Source organism: Delphinapterus leucas, chromosome 6, assembly GCF_059928025.1.
Source record: "Delphinapterus leucas isolate spDelLeu-1000000601 "Yukka" chromosome 6, BTC_Dleu_Yukka2, whole genome shotgun sequence".
In the NCBI taxonomy this organism is placed as follows: Eukaryota; Metazoa; Chordata; class Mammalia; order Artiodactyla; family Monodontidae; genus Delphinapterus; species Delphinapterus leucas.
This window is the reverse complement of record NC_143134.1, coordinates 81,655,918-81,680,840: the sequence shown is the minus strand read 5'-3', so window position 1 is coordinate 81,680,840 and position 24,923 is coordinate 81,655,918. Positions and strand designations below refer to the sequence as shown.

At 40.9% G+C, this 24,923-nt stretch overlaps 2 protein-coding genes across 8 annotated transcripts in view; one reads left to right on the top strand and one right to left on the bottom strand.

Annotated features, from left to right (window-relative positions):
- Positions 1-11,247, top strand: part of PRUNE2 (prune homolog 2 with BCH domain) — a 265,400-nt gene extending 254,153 nt beyond the window's left edge. Inside the window, exon 17 of the mRNA XM_089913317.1 lies at positions 6,559-11,247. Within this exon, the coding sequence (XP_089769443.1) occupies positions 6,559-6,610 (52 nt within the window). The 3' untranslated portion in view covers positions 6,611-11,247. The remainder of the gene's footprint in view (positions 1-6,558) is intronic.
- GCNT1 (glucosaminyl (N-acetyl) transferase 1) overlaps positions 1-24,923 on the bottom strand; it is a 199,124-nt gene that overhangs the window by 25,271 nt on the left and 148,930 nt on the right. The window lies entirely within an intron of this gene.

The window sequence follows — 24,923 nt, the reverse complement described above, 5'->3', positions numbered from 1 at the left end:
TGAGGAAGCCTGGCACAAAGTTGGCAATCCAGAATGTTATTTATTGTAATTGTGTTGCTTTTAGAGACTTGCTATTTATACAGGGAAGTTTAGTTGTTGAGAAGTTAAACATGCCAGAGGAGCTTTTCATTCATCTACACATGTCAGTTTTCAAGGGCTCCATTTGGGAAAAGTTTCTTTGGCAGGAAGGGCTTCATTTGGAAAGAGTTTCTTCTGGAGGAAGAAATTTACAACCATGCACGCCCTCCCCATGTGTCCATGATTGATCTCTCCTGTCTTTTGTAATCCATCTCCTCTGGATGTCCTTTCTCTCATTTCTGTGACTGACCCTCATTGCCTCATTTTCATAGTATGCCATTTTCAAATTGATAACAAGCCATAGCTCCTTCCCATTACACAATAGCATTCAGAGGGTCTGATCTCATCCAATCCCAAGACCAATATTCAGCTGGGATGGAGCCTGTCATCAAAGGGCTTAAATGAAAGCAAAACGAGCCCAATCTGGAATCAGATTTATAATCACTGATTACAGGCGATTCTTATTATTTGTGGCAGTGATGTTCTTACAAGATTTGAATAAAGTACTGAACCGTTGTTTCTAGGGGGAATACAGGGCTGAGTTTCTGTGAGTACTCAGTCACCACATTTTCATTTACCCATTAATATATAAACTTGTTTTATTGCGTTTCTGTTTAAAGACATTTTATTTGACCTGTACTGTTGATTCACTAACATTGAACTCAGGGCCAACAGCACTGTAACTTGTGCCTGAATAAAGCTTATGTAACACACATATATCCTTCCCTAAGGCACACCATAGCCTCCCTGTGCTTAGGAATACTAGATGGTACTTAAGCACAATGTTTGGGGAACATTTTTAATAAAGAAAGAGATCGCCAGCAAAAAGCACAAAAATGAGAAAAACATGACACTTCAGAGACTGTAAAAAGCCTACTTGTTTGCAGCAAAAGAGCTGAGACGAGAAGGCAGAGCCTCGCCTAGTTCCACCTCAGCTGGGAACCCACATGTCAGGTGACTCAAATGTCTGGTCACTCTGTGAACATCCACAAGTGACCATGAAAGTGCCGTAAGTACTGCTTTAGAGGTTGCAACTATGGTTTAGCAGGTAGGCGAATTTGCAAACACGGAATCTGCAAATCATGAGGATTGGCTGGATATAATCATAAATTCGAAATCATTGACTATATCTAATAAAAATAAGATTTCTCCCCAAAGGCAATTTGATTACTCTTTGGGTAGGCTTTTCCTCTCATGATGTTTTGACTGTTCTGTAAAACACTGACCTGTCATTTTTTTCCATCTGTCTGCTCGTTTTCCTCACTGCATTCATTTTTTATCCTGTAAGGTACGATGAAGAGAGATCTTATAAGAGAAGTGTGAGGTAAAAGTCTCCTGATCTACAATTCACGCTGGGTCCTCTGTGTGTGTACACCAGTGTCTTACTTGTGGGTGACCTCAACACGCTATCAGAGCAGAGGTCCTCGTGCCAGTCCCTTGTAGTATATCATTTCTGGTCTTTGTCTTGTGTGTAAAAAAAGCTGTTGAGGTCAACCTAATTTGCAACTGAAACCTACTAAACCAGATACGTCCCTGACTTGGCTCAGGCTGCAAGCTAACTTTAACTGTCCCCAGCAACTGCTATGGCTGTTTCCAGCTTTATTCAGCCAGCATGTTGCCAATTTTCTTGCAACGTTTATATCTATCATCTTTATGAAGGACTTTGCAAAAGAAACGTACATAAACGTTGAATCGGAGTTCTTAAAACACCATATTTAATTGAAGGAATGTGTCTCAGCGCTCCAAAGGTTGGTTTTTAAAAGCACATACGCTCCACTTATGTCTGGCTCTGCTTTGCTGGGTGACTCTTCTCACGCTCTGCTTGCTTCTTTTTTGTTTCTTTTCTACACTGCTAATTTTTGCTCATGCAGACTGGATGAAGAACTGAGGGAAGCATCAGAAGCAGCTAAGTAAGACTTGGTTTCCATTCAGCAGCTGGCAGTGATGTTGGCTTGCATTTCAGGAATGAATTGGGAGGACCTGCATGCCTGGTGTTTTATTCTTGCATCCTGACAATGCTGCCCTTTCAAAGTTTCCTTTGTTCCATGATAGATGTAATTTCTCTTATTTGTACTACAATCTATTTGCCCCCCACACTGTCCCCCCATGATCTTGGTTATCTTGGTCATCTTGTTACTGTTGTTTAATTTCTTTTAGAAATATACATGCAATTTTAGGCACTACAGCAAAAGAAACACATCGCAGGCACTGCCACATATAGTATAACATCCAGATGATCGCTTGGCTGTATTGAGGCAATAAACCTCACCAGTTCATACTAATGCAGAAAAATGATGGCAAGTTGAATTTTGCAATAGTTTTGTAGAACCAAATTCACGAATTCCCAAGATTTTTTAAAAACACCTTATTTAGTGACTGGCAAATACAGCTTAACTAACAGCTTCTGAGCTATTTGGATGAATTAAAAAATTGCTCACTATTATTATAGTTTTCAAAACAGCAAAATCATAACTTTAATGCAAATATAAAATGAATACATGCCAATGATTTTGTTCAACCAATTATTTAATGAAGGAACCAGTAAGCTGTTAAAACCAGTTCAAAGAGCATTTGAAAAGCTAGACATCTATAGGCAGTTTATAAAGGAACATCAGGATAAAAATATTGGTTTAGATACAAAACTGATTAATGTTCAACAGGGCAATAAACTGTAACCTTAGGGTTATCTTTTCCACTGGACAGAAGTTATTTGCATCTCTGCTCAATAAAAATCTACAGGTTAACATCTGCCTCTACAGAGTTGTAAGATCAATAGAAAGTCAACTCAGCACTGCTTTTAATAGAACATCCAGGGCTTCCCTGGTGGCACAGTGGTTGCGAGTCCGCCTGCCGATGCAGGGGACACGGGTTCGTGCCCCGGTCCGGGAAGATCCCACATGCCGCGGAGCGGCTGGGCCCGTGGGCCATGGCCGCTGAGCCTGCGTGTCGGGAGCCTGTGCTCCGCAACGGGAGAGAGGCCACAACAGTGAGAGGCCCGTGTACCGAGAAAAAAAAAAAAAAAAAAAAAAGGAAGAACATCCAGTAATTTCCTTTTCTTATTTCCCGGTCACAGATAATTTTTCTGACACTTTATGTGAAATCTAGACAAGAATATTTGCTGTATTAAGCTTCTCCATTTCACACGTTGCTTACACTGTTAATTTTTTTTTTTTTTACGGTACGCGGGCCTCTCACCGCTGCGGCCCCTCCCGCTGCGGAGCACAGGCTCCGGACGCGCGGGCCCAGCTGCTCCGCGGCATGTGGGATCCTCCCGGACCGGGGCACGAACCCGTGTGCCCCGCATCGGCAGGCGGACTCCCAACCACTGCGCCACCAGGGAAGCCCCACTGTTAATTTTTATAACCCGTTCCTGTTTTAATAGATACTGCAAAAGCAGAAAGCCTGGACAATGTCCAAACAGCTACAAATTCTGACTAAGTAAGATCTAAATTAGTGAAGCTTTACCTGCGTAGGTGTAAATGCCAATTCCTCATGAAAACAATCCATTTAGATATTTTTTTCCTACAGCACATTTTTATAGCAGGTAATCTGTAGAATTATTTGCATATAGTGTGGGTCTTTTGGGTTTAAAAACTCAAGGAAAGGTTTCTGCTTTAGAAAGTTTAGCATTAGAGTAGTTTACTGTTAAATACTCCTGTCCTCTAGTTTTCTTTCAAGGTAACTGACACCCATTTAGACTAACAACACTCAAAATTACACAAATTTTTACTCTAACAGAATCTTCTTAGTCTCTAACTCAACTGTTGAAAACAAGAAGTTGTGGAAAGAAGGAAAATGTTAGAAATCAAGGAACCGAAAGCTGGTGTAACGTACCCCTTCAGCAGTTATCTTTGCTCAAATTGCACTGTCATGAGCTTTCCCTACAAAGAGAACTAGCAATTAGTTTCCCTTTCGTATTCATTTTTTTAGGATAACGTATTTATGAAATTAAGGAGCCGTTTTCAAGACAACAGATGAGGAAAGAGCATCAATAATTTTCCAGCCAAACCCACTATAGAGTCCTAGTCATGTGCTATCATTACCATAAAATCTTGCCTCCTTCAATAGATATCTTCCCTCCATATTTCTACTCTTCCTGCTTAGCTACCATAGGAAAACATTTATCATTTTTGGTTTAGCTGTGTAACTTTCTCTTTTTTTCTCTCAAATTCTTCATTTTGTTCACTAATCTACTGCCACAGACCCTCTCCCCCGATATCTAAATGGTCTTGGGTGGCCCTGAGATGTCTTGATCTCCCTTCCTAAAGGAAGCACCAAGCTCGTGCCTAGTACATACTAGATGCTCAGTAAATTTCTGCTGCATGAATTGGTGAATGTGCATAAGACTAATAAGATCATTGCTGTGGGGCAGTGGTTCTCAATCTTAACTGTGCACCAGAATCACCTGGAGCACTTGTTAAAACACAAGTATCCTGGGCCTCGCCCTCCAAGTTTCTGATTCGGCAGGCCTGAGAAATCTGTATTTCTAACAAGTTCCCAGTAATGCTAATACTGCCAGTCTCGGTACCTTGCTTTGAGAATCACTGTCTTAAAGTAAATGGCTGAATAAAAATAATTAGATTTGTCCCAGGAGATCTATGCTCTTGCTTTGGATTCAGTGAGTAAGCTGCCTGTCTAAATTCTCCTCCAATCGATCCTACTTCTTCTGATGGTGACATTACAGAGATGAGGCAATGAGATATATCTGCACATCTGAAAACGTGGAAGGAGAAAGAATTTTACTCTGTTGACCCCACCGATGATTGAAATCCCTCAGAATCCTTCCGTTTTGGCATGCCAGCTACATCTTCTTGACTACCTTTCAGCCTCTGAAGTGGTCCCCCAACCCTTGGACAGACTGTAGAGGACGACTTGAGGTTCAGAAAACATAAATCACTGCAGATCTATGGTTAGATTTTAGAAGCCAGAGAAACCAGGTTCCTTTCACGAACAGATGCCCCCTGACTTTCCACACGACCTTAACTAGAACGCTTCAGGCTAGTTCTAACAAAAGCAAACACATACCCTGTCAGGGAACAAAGCCTGTCTGTCTTTAGTCCCACTAGTGTTTTTAAACATTCACCCTCTCCCCACATACACACACACACACATACCACCTCCACCTCTAATTGACTTTCAGAAGGCAATTTCCTCAGCCTGCCTTATTTTTTTCCTGAAACCTTTAGTTTTATATAGGAAAGAAAATACTTTCAAAGGATAAGTTGTATCTATAGAGCCGTTCTTATTTTGAAAACAGCGAAGAATCCGTCTGTCGCCTCTGGGGTGACAGTAATACGTGAACTGCAAATTGCTGTTTGCTTTGGAAGGATTACGCAAAGTTAAAAAGCAGAAAAGCTAGGTTTGGAAGACTGCCCTGCCTTGATTCCACTGCAGCTTTACTAGGTTTTTCTAGAACAGTCAACACTTGCCTGACTGTCCTTGTTCACTAGAGTTGCCAGGTATCCTCCATAAAAATACCACCACCAGCGAGAAGCGTACCTGGAGAGGGGCAAAAAGCCCTCTGCCCTTCTCAGGGAGCCAGACTTCTGCCATTTTCAACAAAATACCTAACATTAATAACCGAACCTCTGATGTGCAGACAGATACCCTGGCTTGTGAAATTATTCACATTACAAAAGGAACTCCCGCACGTAAAAAGGATCACAGCATCTCTTTAAATAGCGTTTGTTTGCCAACAATAAAATATTTACCAGAGGGGAACAAGTAACAGTTGAAGTATTAATTGGAAATTAATATAAAGCAAGTTTGAAATTGGCTAACAGAGGAATCACATGGAATATCAAAAGCAGCTAATATTATACAAGAAAGCATAAACACATTCATACACCATAATAAAAGTTTCCTTATTTTATATGGTTACATTTTTCTTTCTGGACACAATCAGTTTAGGTTAATGTTAGGACTCACTTGTTTGACCTGAATACAGATCAGCTGTAAGGTATTTTTCTGTAACAACACCAAAGAAAGCTGAAACTGGCATTCTTTTAGTGTCTTGGAAAATCTTCGTTGTTGCGAAAACTGAAAGTTAACTGTGTTCGTATGTAAATAATGTCAGGCTGCTTGAGAGGGGTTGTCCTTTGTGTCTAAAATATTATATTATTTGGGTTACAAATAAAAATTTGCAATATAATGTTCCCTGAATAAGACAGATTGAAAAGTCAGGAAAAAGAAAAAACAAACAAACAAAAAAAAAACAAGGACAGAAGAGACCGCTGGAGGTGTCTGGAGTTCTCAATCTTCCTTTTATGTTTCTAAATCAGGAGCAATGACTATATTTCAAAACTGATGGTAAAAGAATCAGAGCTTAATCTCATTATCTGTTCAGGTGTAGATGTGTTCAGTAGTAGCAATGGGACCACGCTAAACAGTTTAAAAAGGCCAAATCTGTCATGTTTACAAAGTGGTAACAACGGAGAAAATGTTTACTGCTTCCTTTTTTTTTCCCCCCCTTGCACTCAGAACTAGCTGCCTTTACAATGACCCAGAAATGTCTTCTATGGAGAAGGAGTAAGAATTCACCATCAATAACAGCTGTGTGGTTACTTATTATGTTGTATGGCTGGGCTCTGAAAGACAAAATACATGGAGGATTGGGTAAACACCGTTTAGATGTTCAGCTTTCATGTTCTCTATTCCTGAATTTAGAAACTTAAAGAGAAACGTGCCAGCTTAACACCATCTCACTCATGATCGCCGTTAGATGACATAAGGACAACCTAAGTCTTCATTTGGCATTCTATTTTTCCAGTCCAAAAGTGAGGAGAAAATGAGTATTTGAGCCAGATGTAAAAGCATTTGGGCAAGAGGAATGCAACTCTGCTTTCTGAATTACATCATTCATATTTTAATTAGTGAAAGTAGGGACTTCCATTTGAACTTATTTTGGTGGATGGGAGAGAAAACGTCCTTGTTTCGAAAATTCAAGAGGCAGTTGAGTCCGGATGGAACTTTAGAAATGATCTAGTCCATCTAGTCTCATCCTGTGAGAAACAAAAATTGAGCATGTACTGGGTTCTTACCACGTGCCAGGTTCTATGTAAAAACCTGCGCGCACACTCTCTGATTTTTATCCTCAGAATAAGCCAATGAGGTGCGTTTTGTAGATGAGGAAGGAGCAGCATAGAGAGATTAGCTGGCCACTACAATTTGTACAGCTGTAAGAATGGCCCAGAGCTGGGACTGGAGCCTTTGCAGGGCAGTTTCAGAGCCAGTGGTCTTGAAATCAGAGAGAGGTGGTCTTAATGCTGGAATGGGTATTCAACCTCTGATCTAAGAGAACACCGGGGAGGACAAAATTTGTCGCCTAAGACAAATAGAGTTCGTTATTGTCCCGGTCAGTTTCAGGGAATAAACTGTGGTCACCATCATGCTCTCAGGGAAATTGGCCATCCAATCGGGGGCTCCTAATTGGGTTTGAGTTGTGGAGAATTTAACCTTGTCCTTCTTCACAGGAATCCAGAAGGAGGGGCAAAGATCACATTTACATGTATCTGCTATTGTCACATTTTGTTCTCTTGTGACCTCCTTTCCCTGGAGGAGGTCTGAAGGGAAACTGGAAAATCCCAGTGCACTTACTCTGCAGTTGCCATGGTGACCTTACAGTTTAAGGAAGTTTATACACAGAAACTTGAAAGAAAAGGTCTTTACTGAAAAGTACATAAAGAACAAAAGCTGTAAAAGAGACCTTTCAAATCGAGCAGCTACTCTTCTGAAGGGTGCACTGGTCCCACCTTTTTTGAGATGAAGACAGCAATTGCTTCAAGCAAACTGCCACGCGAAAGTTCGGCAAAATAAAAAAAACCATAGGCCCTTATAGTCCATCTAATCCTTTGTGCAAATCATCCCTCCCGCATCAAAACAGCGCCCCCTAGAGCAGAGTCCTGTGCCCACAGTTAACGCGGACGGATGCCCCTCACTAACCTACAGCTGCTGCATCTGCGGGCTTACCCACTCCTTTGCCTGCCTTGTGTGTTTTGTTCCTCATCTGTGTAAAGGGCTGTTTGGGCTGGGGAGAGGGCAAAACACTGCTTCTGTTGGGCTTCATTCCAGGGATGGGCATGGGGGCGGAGGGATGCTGCAAATTGTTACTGTTACTTCCCACTTCTTAGAAAATACTCCTCTCCGGGCTTCCGCTTTCTTCAGCCCTCTCTTTCCTAAGCTCTTCTTTACCAGGCACACGCTCACAGTGTGGAGGATGTGGAACGGGATGAGGGCCAGAGTGGCTGAGAGTTTTTTCTGCTGACTTCCAGCCCCGGGTTTCTGGCTTTCTTTAGTATCAGAACACCAGGCTTCGTTTACCTTCTGGTTCCGGAGTGGAAGCATTTTACACCTTCTCGAGCTGGTATTAAATGGATAAACTGCAAAATGGGCAAAGGCTCTTCCAAGGAGCTCAATTAAGGCCAAGAATAAAACGCGATGTGTGCTGATACTGTAATGGCCTCATTTTCCTGAGAGAGAGAAGGGAAGGCTAAGTCCATCTCCCTGCTCTTCCTACAGCAAACAGGAGAGTTTCCTTTTATCATTAAACAATATTGTCAGAAGCTTTGTAAGAAACTTCGTTTAACACACGTTAGAAGCCAAACTAGCCTATAGGAAATTAGCAGAAAGCTACTATGTCTCACTGGAAAATTAGTTCTAGAAAGTGAAGCCCATCTGCCCAATGAGGAATACTCCTTTCATATTTCAAGTCTGATTAAAAGTGAGTTTTTTCCGAAAAGCATACTATTTTTAAAAGTAGCCCCAGGTGCTTGTCTCCTTCACTCTCAGGTTTGGATTTTATTTATTCATTCATCTCCTAAAACCTGCAACATGACTTTTTATATTCTTACACACATAAAAAGTGTACATGATCCAGGAGAAGTGGTTCTATGTGGGGAGACTTAAATTAGTAGCTTCACAACACAACTGTTATGTCGGAAATTAATCTTCAGTGTGGTTTCCTGTATTAACTTAAAAAGCATCCACTCTTGACTATCTCTTGCTCCTTCCATAAACTGGGTTATTAAATTTCAACTTTTCAGCTTCTTGTTTACCAAAAGCTGAAGGGTTAAATTAAACCCTAAAAGGTTTACAAAAAAGTCGGTATGAAAAATGAGGTGTTTCAAAATGGTGTGCTTTTTTCAGATTTTTATCAGGTGCCTAGGTGATGAAACAAAGTGACCGTGCCCTTTAAACTTTTCAAGATGATTTCAAGTGTTCTGACCCACATTCACACTCTTCAGATGTTGTACCCCAAATGTAATAAATATTTTCTTGGTCTGCGAAAGAAACTGAGCCACCACCATATGAATAAGAATAAAAATCCAATCGTCAATCAAACTTAATACATTCTTTTGGGAATAACTGCAGCTGGAAGTCCATTTTTGAAGCAAAAACAAGTCAAGAAGGATCTGTCTTTTGAAAATGCATATTAGAAAAAGATCTAATCTAAAAGATCGAAGGGGTCAGAGTGGATAAAAAAGAAGACACCTCCATGGTAAAACCCTGCTGGTGAAAAGACAAGTCAGATCCTTGAGGGCATAAAATAGAGATTAACATCCATGACAACCTGGCCTCTCCTGACAGCATGGCTGGGTTTGAAAACTCCCAAAGGAGACAAGATCATTGTAAGCAGAGAGATGATTTTCCCATTTGAGAAAGACACAGAGCTACTACTGCTACTCTACTACTAGTACTAATATTACTGCTACTAATAATAGACATTTACTGTGTGCTCTTTATGTGCAACTGAAAACAAACTTTAGACTTAATCCTTAGCAAGCCGTGAGAGAGATACGATTGTTCTGCTTTACAGATACAGAAGTGGAGACTTAGAGAAGACAGGTAACTAGGCCAGGGCCCCAGAGCTAAGAAGTGGTAGAATTGCTGAGGGTATTTCAAAGGAAGGATACCTTAACTACTGTAAACTGGATGGGTTGGCTTTATCTGCAGAGCTGCGAGAATAAACAGGGCTCAGCTGCTGCAGATTCCACCCGCAAAGCACAGTAACCTTTGCAAGATACAGACTTAAGGCTCGGGAGGGAGGGCAGACCTAAGCAAAATCCGCACATACTTCCCAAGCTGCCTGTTTCAAACAAAGCGTTTTTCTTTTCTCATGGTGGAAGTTCTTCCTCTGAGTGTTCACTGGCTGTAGCCCTCTTCTTTGGTAGATGCCAGGAAGTTGTGATATGTTCACAGGAGGTGGAAGAGAGGCACAAGTGGCCCAAAGCCATTTTAGGCTTATTCCCTAGATATTTGGGAACTCAGTGGACATTCTTTTTTTTTTTCCATCTTTTTTTTTAAATTGAAGTGTAGTTGATTTACAGTGTGTCACTTTCAGGTGTACAGCAGCGATTCAGTATACATATATATGTCATATATATATCATATATATATATATATATATGGTATCTATATATTCTTTTTCAGATTCTTTTCCCTTGACCTGGAGATGATCATACTAAGTGAAGTAAGCCAGACAGAGGACAAATGTCACGTGATATCACTTATATGTGGAATCAAAAAAAAAAAAAACCCAGTACAAATGAACTTATATACAAAACAGAAATAGACCCACAGACATAGAAGACAAACTTATGGATAGCAAACTCAACAGACATTCTTTACAACAAGCTTTTCTTAGGACATGAGCATCCATCTCATTAAAGTAGTTGACGCCCTTTTCAGGCAAATCCTTTGACTTTAGAAAATTTTGGAGGGTGAGAGTGAAAGCAGCGGAGTCACAGCCGGTGAGTCCCTCTCGCGTCACCTGGAGGGAAAAGAGAGTGCCCCACACCCATGGACACCTCACACACACGGTTCAGAAGCACACAGAACCAAGCACGTGCTGTCACGGAAATGACAGGCGATTCAGGAGCGAGGTGGCCCCTACCTGCGGGGAGGGACGTGTGGGCAACAGTAATGCTAGCCCCCCCCCCCCCCGGTTTATCAGTTTTTTCTAAATTATGGTAAAATACACCTAACACAAAATGTATTGAGTAGTGTCTTGACCATTTTTTTAAGTGTACAGTTCAGTAATGTTAAGTACATTGACGTTGTCAGGCAACCGACCTCCAGAACTTTTTCGTCTTGCAAAACTAAAAATCCATCCCCATTAAACCACAGCTCCCAGCCCCCCACCCCCTCTACTTTCTGTCTGAATTTGACTGCTCTAGGGCCCTCATATAAGTGGAATCACATGACATTTATCTTTCTGTGACTGGTTTGTTTCACTTGGCTTAATGTCCTCAAGGTTCATCCATGTTGTAGCAACTGTCAGTTTCCTTCCTTCTTCATATTCATTGTACGTATAGACCACATTTTGTTATCCATTCATCCATCGATGGACACTTGGGTGGCTTCCACCTTCTAGCTATTGTGAACGATGCTGTGAACATGGGTGTAAAAATATCTGTTTGAGTCCCTGTTTTTAATTATTTTGGATATGCACCTAGAAGTGGAATTGTTGAGTCATATGACAGTCCTATTTCTAAGTTTTTGAGGAACCTCCATACTGTCTCCCATAATGGGAGACAGTGCACAAGGGTTCCCTTAACTCCCACACTTTTGTTTTCTGTTTTTTCGATAATAGCCATCCCAGTGGGTGTGAGGTGGCATCTCATTGTGGTTTTGACTTGTGCTTTTTAAATAACAGCTTTACTGAGATAGAATTCACCCATTTAAACTGCACAGTTCAGCGGCTCAGCATTGTCACTGAGTTGTACAACCAACGCCACAATCAATTTTAGAACATTTTCCTCACGTCACAAAGTAACCCCATCGCTCTCCATTGCCCCTGACCCCAAGTCCCTGGCAATCACCAACCGACTTCCTGACTGTATCTGCCTCTTCTGGGTACTTCCTGTCAATGCAGTCACGTGGCACATGGGCTTTGGGTCGGGCTTCTTTCATTTAGCCTCACGTTTCCAAGGTCATACACATGGTAGCAAGTTTATAACTTTTCACATGTTAGAAACATACTCTTGATGAATTTAACAAAATTTTAAAAGCTCCAAGACAGAACATCTGGGGGGAGGAATCAAAGGTGCTATGCATGAAAAAAGGTCAACAGTGGTCTTCTTTGGGTGGTGGCCCAAGAGGTGACTTTTAAATTTTATTTTTCTTCATAGTTTTCTGTATTTTTCAAAAACAAACGTGTTTCTTTTATAATAGGAAAAAAATTTTTTTAAATATTGGAGGGGTTTTGCCATTGTTGTTTTATTGTTTACCTCTTAGTATTTAGCACTTGTCAGATGTTCCTTATTTCAAGCAGACCATTTTTTTGCCCCACAAGGAAAGGGCATTTACTAAAAAATAGGTGGATTTCCAAAATGCAATAATATTCCTTACCGTAATCCACTTAAAAGTGAGCCTGCACACAAGTCTTTTGCCCCCTAAATCGTTTGGAAAGGCGTAAAATGCTTCCAGAAACTTTGGTAAAAGTGAACAGATTCCATATGTTAAAGAGAGCCTTGGCAACTAGGGAAGATTGTGTTTTACCAGATTTGTCTAGTATAAGAAGCATGCATGATTTATTTTCAGTAAGTCCTTTGAGGAAAAAAAGCAAGCACAGCCCTCCTCAAATCATTACTGTTTCTATTCAGTTTCTCATGTTGCTCTTTTCTTTTCTTTTTTTCTTTTTTTCCAAAGTATTAATCTGAAGCTAAAAGAAAAGCCCTAGTTGGCCATGGCTGGAAGAAGAGGATGCTTTTCTGCTTCGTGGTTCTGTTGAAACATATCTACCTGGAGAAGACAGGGCTGATGGTACTTTTTTCCCACTTTGCACTACCTGGTGCCATTCTAAATTTCTAAGGGGAAAAACAGTAAGGGAACTTGTTTGCTCTTAACATGTTTTATGAAATTGTGTGTATTTTCCTATTTTGCCAGTTATGTGCCTCTAAGATTTTAGTTGAACCTCAGCAAGAAAGTAGGACCTTCCGTTTCAATATTTCATTAACCCTTGGTGCAGTGGTATTTCGTCTCTTAGACTGGTGTTGACCACTAAGATAACTTCAGTCCACTATTTATCGTGAGTGGATTTGTTTCCATAGATTAGCTGGATTTCTCCTTGGTGATCATTTCAGGTTTAAAATACACAGGGCTCAACAGTCCCTAGGAAAGTGGTCCTCACATAACTCTACCTTTAAAATCCTAAGCTTGCTTAAGACAGCCATAAAGTAGACACAGGTGTGACACCACATCAGCTAAGTGCCCACTTGGTTCTTGTCCACGTGAATTGTCTCTGCTAACGTCTCTAAAGGAAGCCAGGCTTTCTAATTCACATCAATTTTATTTTAGTTATCAAACTGGGCATCATGTTTTCTGTGAATTGGTCTTTTTACAAAATCATTTCTCCAGCCTCCACGTTGAGAAACTTAAGGATCAATGTCCCCATTTCTGATAGCTGTCTGTGCTTCAAGCCATAAACTTAGTTCTTAGTTTAACTTAAACTTAGTTACACTTTAAGTGCCAAGGGTTCTATGTAAGGTGGCCCACTCAGAAATTCGTTATTTGGTAACATTCAGTTATCTGAATTTCTCTCACACATGCATTATGAAAAGTAATCTGCTTTAACACACTCTAATCACAGATTTCAAATTAAACATGAGTCTGTACTATCACTTGCAAAATAGTCCTTTGTAAGTCTTCATACGCCCTTTAAAACACCAATGTGGTTTAGAACCCGTGGGCCTCTAGCAGAGTGAGAGGTTTGTAAATCCAGCGCCTCTACCTGTTGCCCTATGGCCTTCGAGTCAAGAATGGTTTTCACACTTTGGGCTAAGAAAAAACATGTTTTTAATATTTCATGACACATGAAAACTATTCAAATTTCAGTCCCCATAAATAAAGTTTTACTGAAACACAGCCACACAAATTTGCTTACAGACTCTGCAGCTACTTTCGTACTACAGCAGCAGAGTGGAGTAATCGCCGTAGACCATGGGCCCACGGAGCCTAAAACACTGACTCTCTTCACAGAAAGCGTTTGCTGAGCACTGTGTCAGCACATCCGTCCTTCCCCCTCCCCATTTGTACTCAGATATTGGTTTCTCTAACAGCATGCACAAACGCACAAACTAATTTACTCTTAAGAAAGAGAATTTTGGCATCCACAAGTTAGTGAAACGCATGGCCTGCTGAAAAAGGCAAGGAGTCCTAGCCACGAGCCCGTGGCTCAGGTTGTGTTTACATAACCCAAAGTGGAGCCTGCTTAGAAGGCTTTCGGCTGTACAGAGAGGCATTGTTGAGGTCCTGCCCTTACCCTGGAGACGATTCTCAGTCTCCAGTATCAACTATTACTAATAAGCTAGCAAAAATTAAAATGCAGTGGAGAACGGGGTTCCACCATAGTCTGAGGATGGTAACTGCATCCGGGAGAGCTGTCGGGGACCCTTCGAGCCCTACGTGTCATGAGCTTTGAAATGCTCTGAAGCAGACGTCTTTGCACAGGTGACTGAATTGTCCCGCCCTCATCTGCTTCCCGTCCGCCTCCACCCCCCTTCCAGACGCGCTCTTTTACACACAGGTCAGCTCTCTTTCCTCCATAAGCCCCAGCTATCTATGTCCTCCCCTCGGTCCCTTTCCACTTGGTATCCTGTTAAACCATTCTTTGGGGTCCTCCTCCCTCACAACACCTGGTGTGTCTGAGAGGAAAACCCCCGGAGCGCAGCCCCTCCCACAGCTCACCTATGCCTTTGGCAGCCCAAGTTATGCCTCTCCCAGAACAGAGCAATGACCCGATTTTCCGGTTGGCTCACTGCTGCCCCGGCATAATTAGTCACAATGCTCCCTTTTGCTCAGCCATATCCCATTTTGGAAGAGAAATTACATGGTCCCCCTAGCCACCGGAAGTAATGAAGAATCCGCTGTTCAGCTTAGCGGTGTGAACCCGAGGACATAGAGGTGTCCATAAAAAAGGCTCTTGTGATAGAGTCAACCAGACAGGACAACAATCCCACCATTCACATATTCTCTGAACTTGGCCAGCCTGTTCATGGAAGGCTACTCAGGTGGTATTCTGTTTGGAGCTTCATCTTCCTATGTGGAAATGATGAGCATCTTGCTCAATCAGTGATTTCGTTTGGGCTGTTCTACGGGCTGCGTAACCATTCTGATAGGCATCTGCTATTTTATTATCTTAAAAAGACAAATTAATTGCATGTGCTAGAGAAAGGCCACCAGGTAAATTCAAACCAAGTACATAGAAGCCTAGAAGAATCCTGAAAACAAATAATCGCTCAGCCGATATGTAGACAGATGTAAACATTCCCATCATTAACTATCTAGCTCTTGCATTCTGGGCATTCTTGCTTTGGTTCTGACTTCTGGGAACTGTTTGCACTTTTCCTGTAGATTTGTAGTTAAGGGAACCAAGGGGTCATCGGGGCAAACGCATTGTTTTCCTAAAGTGGCAACTGCTATTCACTTAGCTCCTTGATTAAGAGAAAGAACAAAAATCTGCACAGAAGATATCATCAGGGAGTAAGAAAGTTTGTTTGAGGGCAATAGCTGGGGGCGGAAGAAAACCCGAAGTTCCTGTTGAAGCCATACAATGTTTTATGGGGTTATCTTCTAAGACAGCGGTCCCCAACCGTTTTGGTACCAGGGTCCGGTTTCATGGAAGACGATTTTTCCAGGGACAGGGTGGGGGTGGGGTGGGGTGGTTTCCGAGGTAATGTGAGCGACGGGAGGGAGCGACAGGGAACGAGCGACGGGGAGCGAGCGAAGGGGAGCAGCAGATGGGGAGCGGCAGATGAAGCTGCGCTGGCTCGCCCGCCCCTCACCTCCTGCTGTGTGGCCCGGTTCCTACCAGGCCGTAGCTGGGGGGTAGGGTTGGGGACCCCTGTTCTAAGACATAACTCCGACATGTGTGAGGAAGTCATTACTCCAAGGCTTTGTGTTCTTAAGGTCTTGTTTTAAGTATTCAGTTATGGTACTAAGTTTGCAACCCTCATCTAATTAATCACAATGCCTCTGTAGTTTGTTCCCTTAGAAACATTTAGATGTGCACAAACTAATCTTTTATATATTTAAAGGTTTTTTTCTACCACATATTGGATCGCTCAGAATAAAGTATCTACTAGACCTTTGTTTTGGTAAATAAATAAATTCTACCTAAATAGTGCAAATTAATAATACAAAGATATGTAACAACACCATATATATATATATATATATATATATATATATATATATGTATATCCTCTCTGTATAATTCAGAAATAAACATTGATTCCACACACAAGTGATGGCTTTCTTTTTCTGAGTCAGCAAGAATCTATTTCTAGCTTCACTTTGCAGGAGTCTTATCTGGATATCAGTCTGGCTAGGTACTTGGTCCCTGAGGACAGTATAAATTCTGGCTTCCTTGTCACCCAAACATTATTTCCCTTTTCATTTTTGCTTTCCATGCCTCAATGAGCTAAGCTTTCAAAATGTGTGGTTTACCCTCTGGGTAAGGAATTTCTCACTTTGGAAGCATCTCCATGTTTCATGGTTACTTGATTTTGTCAACTTCTCCTTTCTCTGTCTCTTGCCTTTTCATAGCATATGTTTATTTTTTATTTAAAATTCATTAAATGCCATTTTATTTTTAGTTATTGTTTTGTTTGGTTTTTTTTACTTTTAGAGCCATCAAGTGGTGTTGGGAATTACCACTAAGCTTTTTTTTTTTTTTAAACCTAATAAACAAATGTGTACCTCTGCTTCTCAGAAAATTGCTGGAGGAACCAAATGGGAAGTTGCTCTGCAAAAAGTTAGACGTTGCACGTTCTCATGATGTAGGAATGAATCCTGGTGAATACTGTCCTCTACCCAATGAAGGGAAGAAGGACAAGAGAAGACTGAGAAGCAATTACAGGCAAATGAAGGGCATGATACTACAACGTGTACTGTTAACCTTCATTCTACTCCCTTCACCTAACTGGTCGTGGGAATGGAAGGCAGGCGAGGGGAAAGGATGGGTAAAATGTGGGGAGGTACACACTATGGTGTATTACACAGCTGTTAGAAGCAACAAATTACACATTGATGGAGCAACACAAATCAGGGTAGGGTGGAAGAAGGAAGAACTGAGTATTTACAGCATAGTGCCATTTATGTAAATTCTAAGCCTACACACACAAAACAATGCTACATATTATACAAAGTCCGTGCATATTGAATGACTTAGCACACTCATTAGAGGGAATACAGGGGTAGGGTGAGGACTGGGGACCCAGAATGAAGCTAGGAGTCTAATTAAACATCAAAATAAACAATAAACCTTTCATAGGCTTAAGTTAAAAGTAAATAAAAGGAAAATACCTTAAACTTTCAGCCACAGATCATGGAAAAGCCGTGTTAAGGTGCTTTGGATCGTCAGGGGCTATTCCCTTCTACAGCTTCTCCTGTAGTTGTACCCTTTCCCTGCATTGGCAGCATCAGTGCTGCGGCAGCTGCCAGAAGCCTGCCCTGGGCTACATCACCCTGAACAGTCACAGAGCTTTTAATGAAGCTGCTGCCTTCTGACACATCAATCCTCACACAGCGGTAACCTTGATAGAGCAAGGAGATTGCCCTGTGAAGCTCATTTTCCTAGATTTTCACTTACATTCATTGAAAACAATTCTCTTTAGCCAAACAAAATTATTTCTTTTTGATATGCAACCATTTTAGTGATACTCAGATGACAGACACTACTAATTGCCATCCACTCCCTCTCTTGCCTCACTCGCAGTGAGAGACCTGCACCCTCGATGCTTAATCATGCCCTCCTTGTGAAACTCTTCTCCCATAGGTTGGTGAAGTGAATTGTCCTTTTAGCCGCCCACCCCCATTTCTGTTATCTATTGCTACATAACAAATTACGGTGAATTCTCATTATTTGAGGCAGTTACATCCTATAAAGGCAATGAGAACACCGAATTAGCAGGTACTGAACCATTGCTCCTAGAGGAAATACAGGGTTTTAGGTTCCTGTGAGCCTCTGGTCACATTTCCATCAACTGATCAATACCTAATCTTGTGTTATATGTGTTTCTGTTTAAATACGCTTTCTTTAATATATATTGTTGGCCCATTAACATTGAACTCACAGCCAAATCCTGAATATAACTCATGCCTGAACAAAGCTTATCTAATACAGGAATTTTCTCCATAAGGCACATCACAGCACTTAGGAACATTAGACAGCACTTCAACTCTATCCTTGGGGACCATTTTAAAGAGTAAAATTACAAACAAAAATACCAAAAACATGGCACTAAACAGACCATGAAAAGGATGCTTGTTTACTACTGTAAAGGACTGAGACCAGAAAGCTGAGCCTTGCCTTGTTCAACCTCATCTGGGAGCATGCGCATCAGACAACTCAGGCTTTCACCTCTCTGTACGTGTCCATAAATGACCATGAAAACAAGATGAGTATGGCTTTGGGGTTACAAATAAGTTTTAGTGAGTAGGTGAATTTGCAATTATGGAATCCTTGAATAATGAGGATCAACTGTAACCCAAGACTTAGCAGCCTAAAACAACACACATTTATGATCTCAGTTTCTGTGGACTGGAAATCCAGATACATCTCAGCTGGATCCTCCACTTCAAGGTCTCTCACAGGCTACAATCACAGTGTTGGCACAAGACTCCATCAAGAGGGGTGACATCACCAAGATAGTGTCCTAAGTCATTCCTGACTTTGTTCCCTCTCGCAAGAGGTTCAACTGGGACAGAATCTGCCTCCAAGTTCATTCACATGGTTGTTGGCAGGATTCAGTTTCTCGAAGGTTGTTGAACTGAGGGCCTCATTCCTTGCTGGTCATTAGCTGGAGGCTATCCTCAGTTCTCTGCCTCATGGTCCTCTCCAACCTGGCAGCTTGTTTCATTGAAATCAACAACAAAGAATTTGCTAGCAAGATGGAGGTTACCATTTTTGTAACCATATCACAGAAGCAACATCCTGCCAATTTTGCTGCATTCTACTGATTAGAAGCAAGTCACTAGATCCAGCCCCCACTCAAGGGGAGAGGATTACACAAGGATATGAATACTAGGACATGCGAATCATCGGGTGCCTTCTTAGAAGCTGGCCTACAATGCCCCCTTCGCCCTCTGCAAATCCTCTTTGAGCCCCTCTTGCCTCCTCTCACCTATAAGTGATGGTGTTTCTCAACGTTTCTCTTTGCTTTTCTACCATTTCCCCAACGACTTCAGCTAGCACATCTCTTCAAATTATTCAAGACCTGGCTTCAATCCCGACTTCCAAACCCCCACCATCTCACTCAAATCTCTGTGCTCCCTCTAATCTCTGGGGTGAAAAAATTAAATTCTTCTCCTTTCATGACCTGATGAGACCATTCCTCTACTATCCCATTCTCACTGAAACGACACATACTGGGAATTAAACCTTGGTTCTGCTTACCAGCTATATTACTTTGGACTACTCAACTTCTTTGAACCTTAGTTATCCATTTTTAAAATGTGGATAAAACTCCCATCTTACAAGTTTATGTAGGATTTAAATGTCCAGCCTAGTACTTAATACATAGAAGGCATTCAATAAACATGAGTTCTTTTCCTCATCTTCCCATTCACTCAGCCCTTTGTCTGTTAACTTGCCAACTTCTCCAAATCCACTGCCAGCCCCTTACTTTCTGTCAACCATATTAGCATCTCGTTTCCTCTCCTGCCCCCTTTTAAATAGACTAATTCTCGTGAATCCTCCTCCTCTTCTCTCAGATATAGCCATTTTATGCCATCCTCCGCCTTACTCCACCTCTAGCTCCTTCCAGGCTTTCCATCTCTTACCTTTGCTCAGTTTACCTCTGGTTTTTAATTTTTATTTGGAAACAATCTCAAACTTGCAAGAACAGAAGAAGAAATTACTTTTCCTGAAATATCTGAGAGTAAGTTGTCTGCATAATGCCTCCTCACCCCTAGATGTTTAGTATATTTCCGACAAACAAGGACACTCTCCTCATAACCTAATACAACTATCAAAACCAGGAAATTAACACTGAAACATTACTACCATCTAATCCACAGATGCCATTCAAGTTTCACCTGTTGAAATATATCCTTTAAAGCAAAAGCATCCAGTTCAGAACCACAAGTGGCATTTAGTTGTCACATCTCTTTAGTTTCCTTCAATCTAGAACAATTCCTCAGTCTTTCCTTGGCTTTCATAACGCTGACACTTAGGAAGATCTCTCACAGTGTTCAGTAGAATGTCCCTTGATTTGGGTTTCAGGTTATTCATCTTTGGCATCTGTAACTCAGAACTGATTTGTGCTTTTCTTATTGCATCCTTGTGATATTCATTTGAACACCTGAAGATGCTGTCTATAGGGCTTTTGTCGGGGACATGTCAAAGAACACAGAGATAGATTGAAGGGGCTCCAGCTGGCTAGATTTGGGACAATGTGAGGACTAAAATAAATAATCATGCTAACAGATTATAACCTATTGAATAAAGTAAGATCCCGTGAATTCATATCATTCTGATATTAATTAGTTAATTAAAATTTTGATGAAAAACAGGATAGTTACGTACACTCAAAGCACCCACCCCCAAATACCTATTAATTGCAAGAGGAAAAAAGAGTACTTTTATGGGCAAAGAGACGCATAAAAAGCTTTCCTATTTGAAAACTCAATAGAGGAGGAACTTCCAATGATTTCCAACATAAAAGGCATTTGCACATTTTATGTTTAAAATTATTTCCTCACTAGAAAGACAATTTCCTCACTAGAAAGAAAGACAAAAGTTCATACTAGTTGTCCATCATTTTCTTATGAACAGAATGAATACGTTTTGTATAGTTTCATATAGGTTATATGCCGTCACTAGAAGTAATTCGTGATCATTTTGTAAAAACTGGAGAATACGAAGACTAGGAAAGGAAAATAGTCTCTCCCTGCTATCCCACCTGAACACAAGCACAAGTAACATTTTGGTAGGAACTTGATGCTTATGGGACATACTCAAGATCACAGCACTGGTACAAAAAAGCAGACCAATGGTCCTTGCATATCTGAATTTTTCTGATGGTGGTCACTGATATCTCTCGTTCTAATTTATTTTCTCAACATATAAAATAAAATAGCTTCATTTTCTTTTCTGCTTACAGGAAGGATACGTGCTTATTGAAAAATAAACAAAATAGAAAGTATAAAAAAGTGGGTAAAATCACCCAGTCTTACCACTTAATCACACCACTATTTATTAACACATTAGAATACATTTATCTGGAAGATCTTTCCAGATGTATCTTTATAAATTTTATATACATGTAGAGAGAGCAAGAGGCAGAGTCTGTGTTCTGATCATCTTTCCATGTCCAAAAATCTTTTTGATAATTTCCTAGAAGTAGTATACTTTGGCTGAAAAAAACTTAAATTGTTGATAAATATTGCTAAACCCCCTAAGGAATGATTATACTCATTTAGACTATCACGGCATGAGACTCTGCATTTCTCCACATGCTGTCAAAGAGAAATAGAGTCAGATATTAGTGAAAATGGTTAAGGACAGATTTGAACAAGCAATATGCTATTGCAATAGAGAAGGAGGTTCAGTGTAAACTGAAGTCAACGTTCATTTATACAGAGGTGACTGGGTGTTTTAAAGGGAAAACGAAAGAGGAGAGGGGAGGTGGAGCTGGGGCTCAGTAGAGTCAGGAAAGTGAAAAATCATGATTAAGACAGCTGTGTCTGCTAGCCGGCAATTACTGAAGCTACAATTCTATCCTCCCACAGAGACTGGGAAACAGGCCCTACCCTTCCTGATGATCACATTTTAATGGAATGGCTTTCAGGTCCTTTAGAAAGACACGCCTGAGTGGTAGGTGACAGTATATATCTCAAAGGGACAGAGGAAGGATTCACAATTGTAAGCCCTTTTTATTAAATGCTCCAAGAAAGGGTGTTCAGGGGCCAATAGTCAGGCATTGGCTGGAATGAACAGTAAATTCTTTTGGCATCCTTGAGCTTTCTCAGGCAGGCACCTGAAGAGGGGCTAGTGTCATCCTAGGGATGTGGCCTGGAGCTGTTAGAAATTATATCAGTGTTTGTTTAGGTCTTTTAATGTGGGGGCAGAGGGGTCGACCAAATCATTTGTGTGGAGAATCTGTAGTTTTTTTATAGGCCGAAGTTGAGGCTTAGTCAAGAAGAGGGCTCAGAGGAGCCTGCCTAGAGTTTGGTCAAGGAGAAAATCTTCGTCAATGCTCGCCAATACTGGGCTTTGACATCTTTTTAATCTTGACCATTCTGACAGCAAGAAAAAGATACCATTGATTTTATTTGCATTTTCTTCAAACTAGCAAAACGAACTCTTTCTTATATATATTTCTTATCACCTGTATTTCTTCTTTTGTGAATTGACTGTTTATGTCCTTTATCCATTTTTTTAAGTGGAGATAGTTATTTTTCAGTTACTGATTTGTAAGAGATAATGTTTTAGTTTGAAAATCTGAGAATTTTTCTTAATACATTTGGCATTTAATAACCTGTCCTAGGCCACATTTCCCTGTAGACACTCAAATACTATTCCTGTGTCCCTAAGTATCAAGTCAAAACATGTTTCAGCAATAAACTCCGTCAATTGCCCTACTCTCTACCCCAATGTTTTTGTCCCTGAGGTTCTCCGAGAAAAGCAGGCCACAACGGGGCCCCTGGCTCCTGAAGGCATGTACATGGATCTGCATAGTAGATCAGACTCATAAGTTCAACCAGCTGTGTTTCTTTGAGCTCTGACCAATAAGCCTAAAAATTCTGACTGCAAGCCTCTTCCTCTCCCTGCACCTCTCCCTCCTGCCAGGCTAGAGAGGGCAATGAACAATCGATTATGCTGTGATAGAATGCAAGTGCATCTCAAAAACCTGTCAACTTCTCACTGTTCTTCTAGCTGATACTGTCATGGACAGAATGACCTAGAGTCTGTTTACAGATATGTTAGTTCAATGCACTCACAGTCATGGAGAATAAAGAAAGGATATAGTTGAAGGACTGATTTGGCCCACCTCTGTCTCATATCAAAGAGATGAGGAGGTGTCTTCAAGCTCAGGAGGAAAGGTTGGCAACACCAAGGGCCAGCCTTCTGAGAATGTAGCTCCCGCTAAGGTCATGAGGAATGTTATCTTCCCAAGTCACTCCTGAGGAACACTGGAGTGACCAATGAGTTCAGAAGAAAAACGAGCCTCACCCCCCAGTCCCCACCCTCAGTAAGTAGAGATGCCTCATAAATGAAAAATATCACACAGGAAAAGACTTTCTCCAAACCAAGAATAGGAATCAGCGATTGACCCACTGACCTGAAGTTTAGAGAACATGGTATGAGTAAAGGAGCACTGATCAAGCTGGAAAGAAAATGATCCATAAATTCAGCACTTGATAGTATTTACTTTCTTTATAATCCATGTATGACTTCCATCTTTCCTTATCTTTTCTTTTCTCTCCGGTGTAAGAAGATATAAGCACTCAAGAGTTACTGTCAAAACAGTGTTTGATGAAGAAATGCCTTTTGACCCCTAGATGACTTGGAAATTAGAACTCACATAGGATGTAAGTAAGGGAAACACAAATAGAAACTCTCGCTATGTTTCTAATTTTAATTCCCCCCCCCAATTTAAAAATATTTCAGTGTAACAGATATTTGTTGTAAAAATTTCAGGCAGAGATATATTTAAAGGAAAGTCCCCCTGTATCATTTATTTCGATATCACAAATGACTTCAACACTGAGTGGCTTAAAACAATAATTTATTCATTTTGCTCATTAATCTACAATTTGGGCAGGACTTTGTAGGGATGGCTCCTCTCTGTTCCACACAGCACCTGCCAGAGCAGCTTGGCTCAGGACTGCCCAGTCTGACCAACCTGGATGGCAAGTTGTTTAAAATGTTAGACAAATTTAAAGCTACAACTCTCCTGAGGATATATATTATCCAGGTGGTTTTTAAAGGAAAATGAGAACCACATATAAAAGGAAAAGAGTAGTCTCCTCCCACTTGCTAAAATACAATATTTTAAAAGTTAAAAACATGACTTTCATAAAAATATGAAGTGAACAGGTGTCAAAGATTTATTCAACTCACTAATTAATTATGTTAATTAAGATGTTAAGACCGGTTAAATGGATAAAAACCAGTGCTATATACAGTATATCAGGAATGATCAAATGAATCTGCTGATAGATGCATCATTGGTTACTATCCGATGAGGCAATAAAATGCAGTGTTTGCAGTTGTCATTTCTATTAGTGGGGATCAACTGTTATCTCTATGGAATTATATTCATTTCTGGGGAAATGACCTCCATTCTTCAGTCTCAGTTGGTGTATGGAACTGTCCCTCCACAAACCCACTGTCCAAGATGGGCATGTGCCCCAGGCCTAGTCAAAAACGAGCATTGCATTCCCTCAGTGAGAGATTCAGACACAGATGCATGACCCAACTGGAGGCCAAAAGACACAGTAGGACTTTGCAGGGACACTTGTGAGAACCTGGAGTGTTTCGGTCTAAACTCGTTGCCAGGTGTCCTGGTATTACATAAGGCCTGAAAAGGCAGAAGTGTAGAAGGATGGCAACAAACAAGAGGACAATGGCATCCTGATGACTTGAATTGCGCCCCTGCATCTACCCTGCTTCCCAGACATCTCAGTTATCGTCAGTGTATTTCCTTTTTTTTGGTTATATTAAGCCAAGTAAATTGATCCCTCACAATATAATAGGGTTCTCCAGCCCTGGCTTCTTCTATGCTAGCCCACTAAACATATATCCACTTTTCTGTGCTCCAATTTCCCTTCTATCAAAGGAACAAACAATACCTATAAAGAGTTGTAAAGATTAAATACGTAATAAATCTAAATATAAC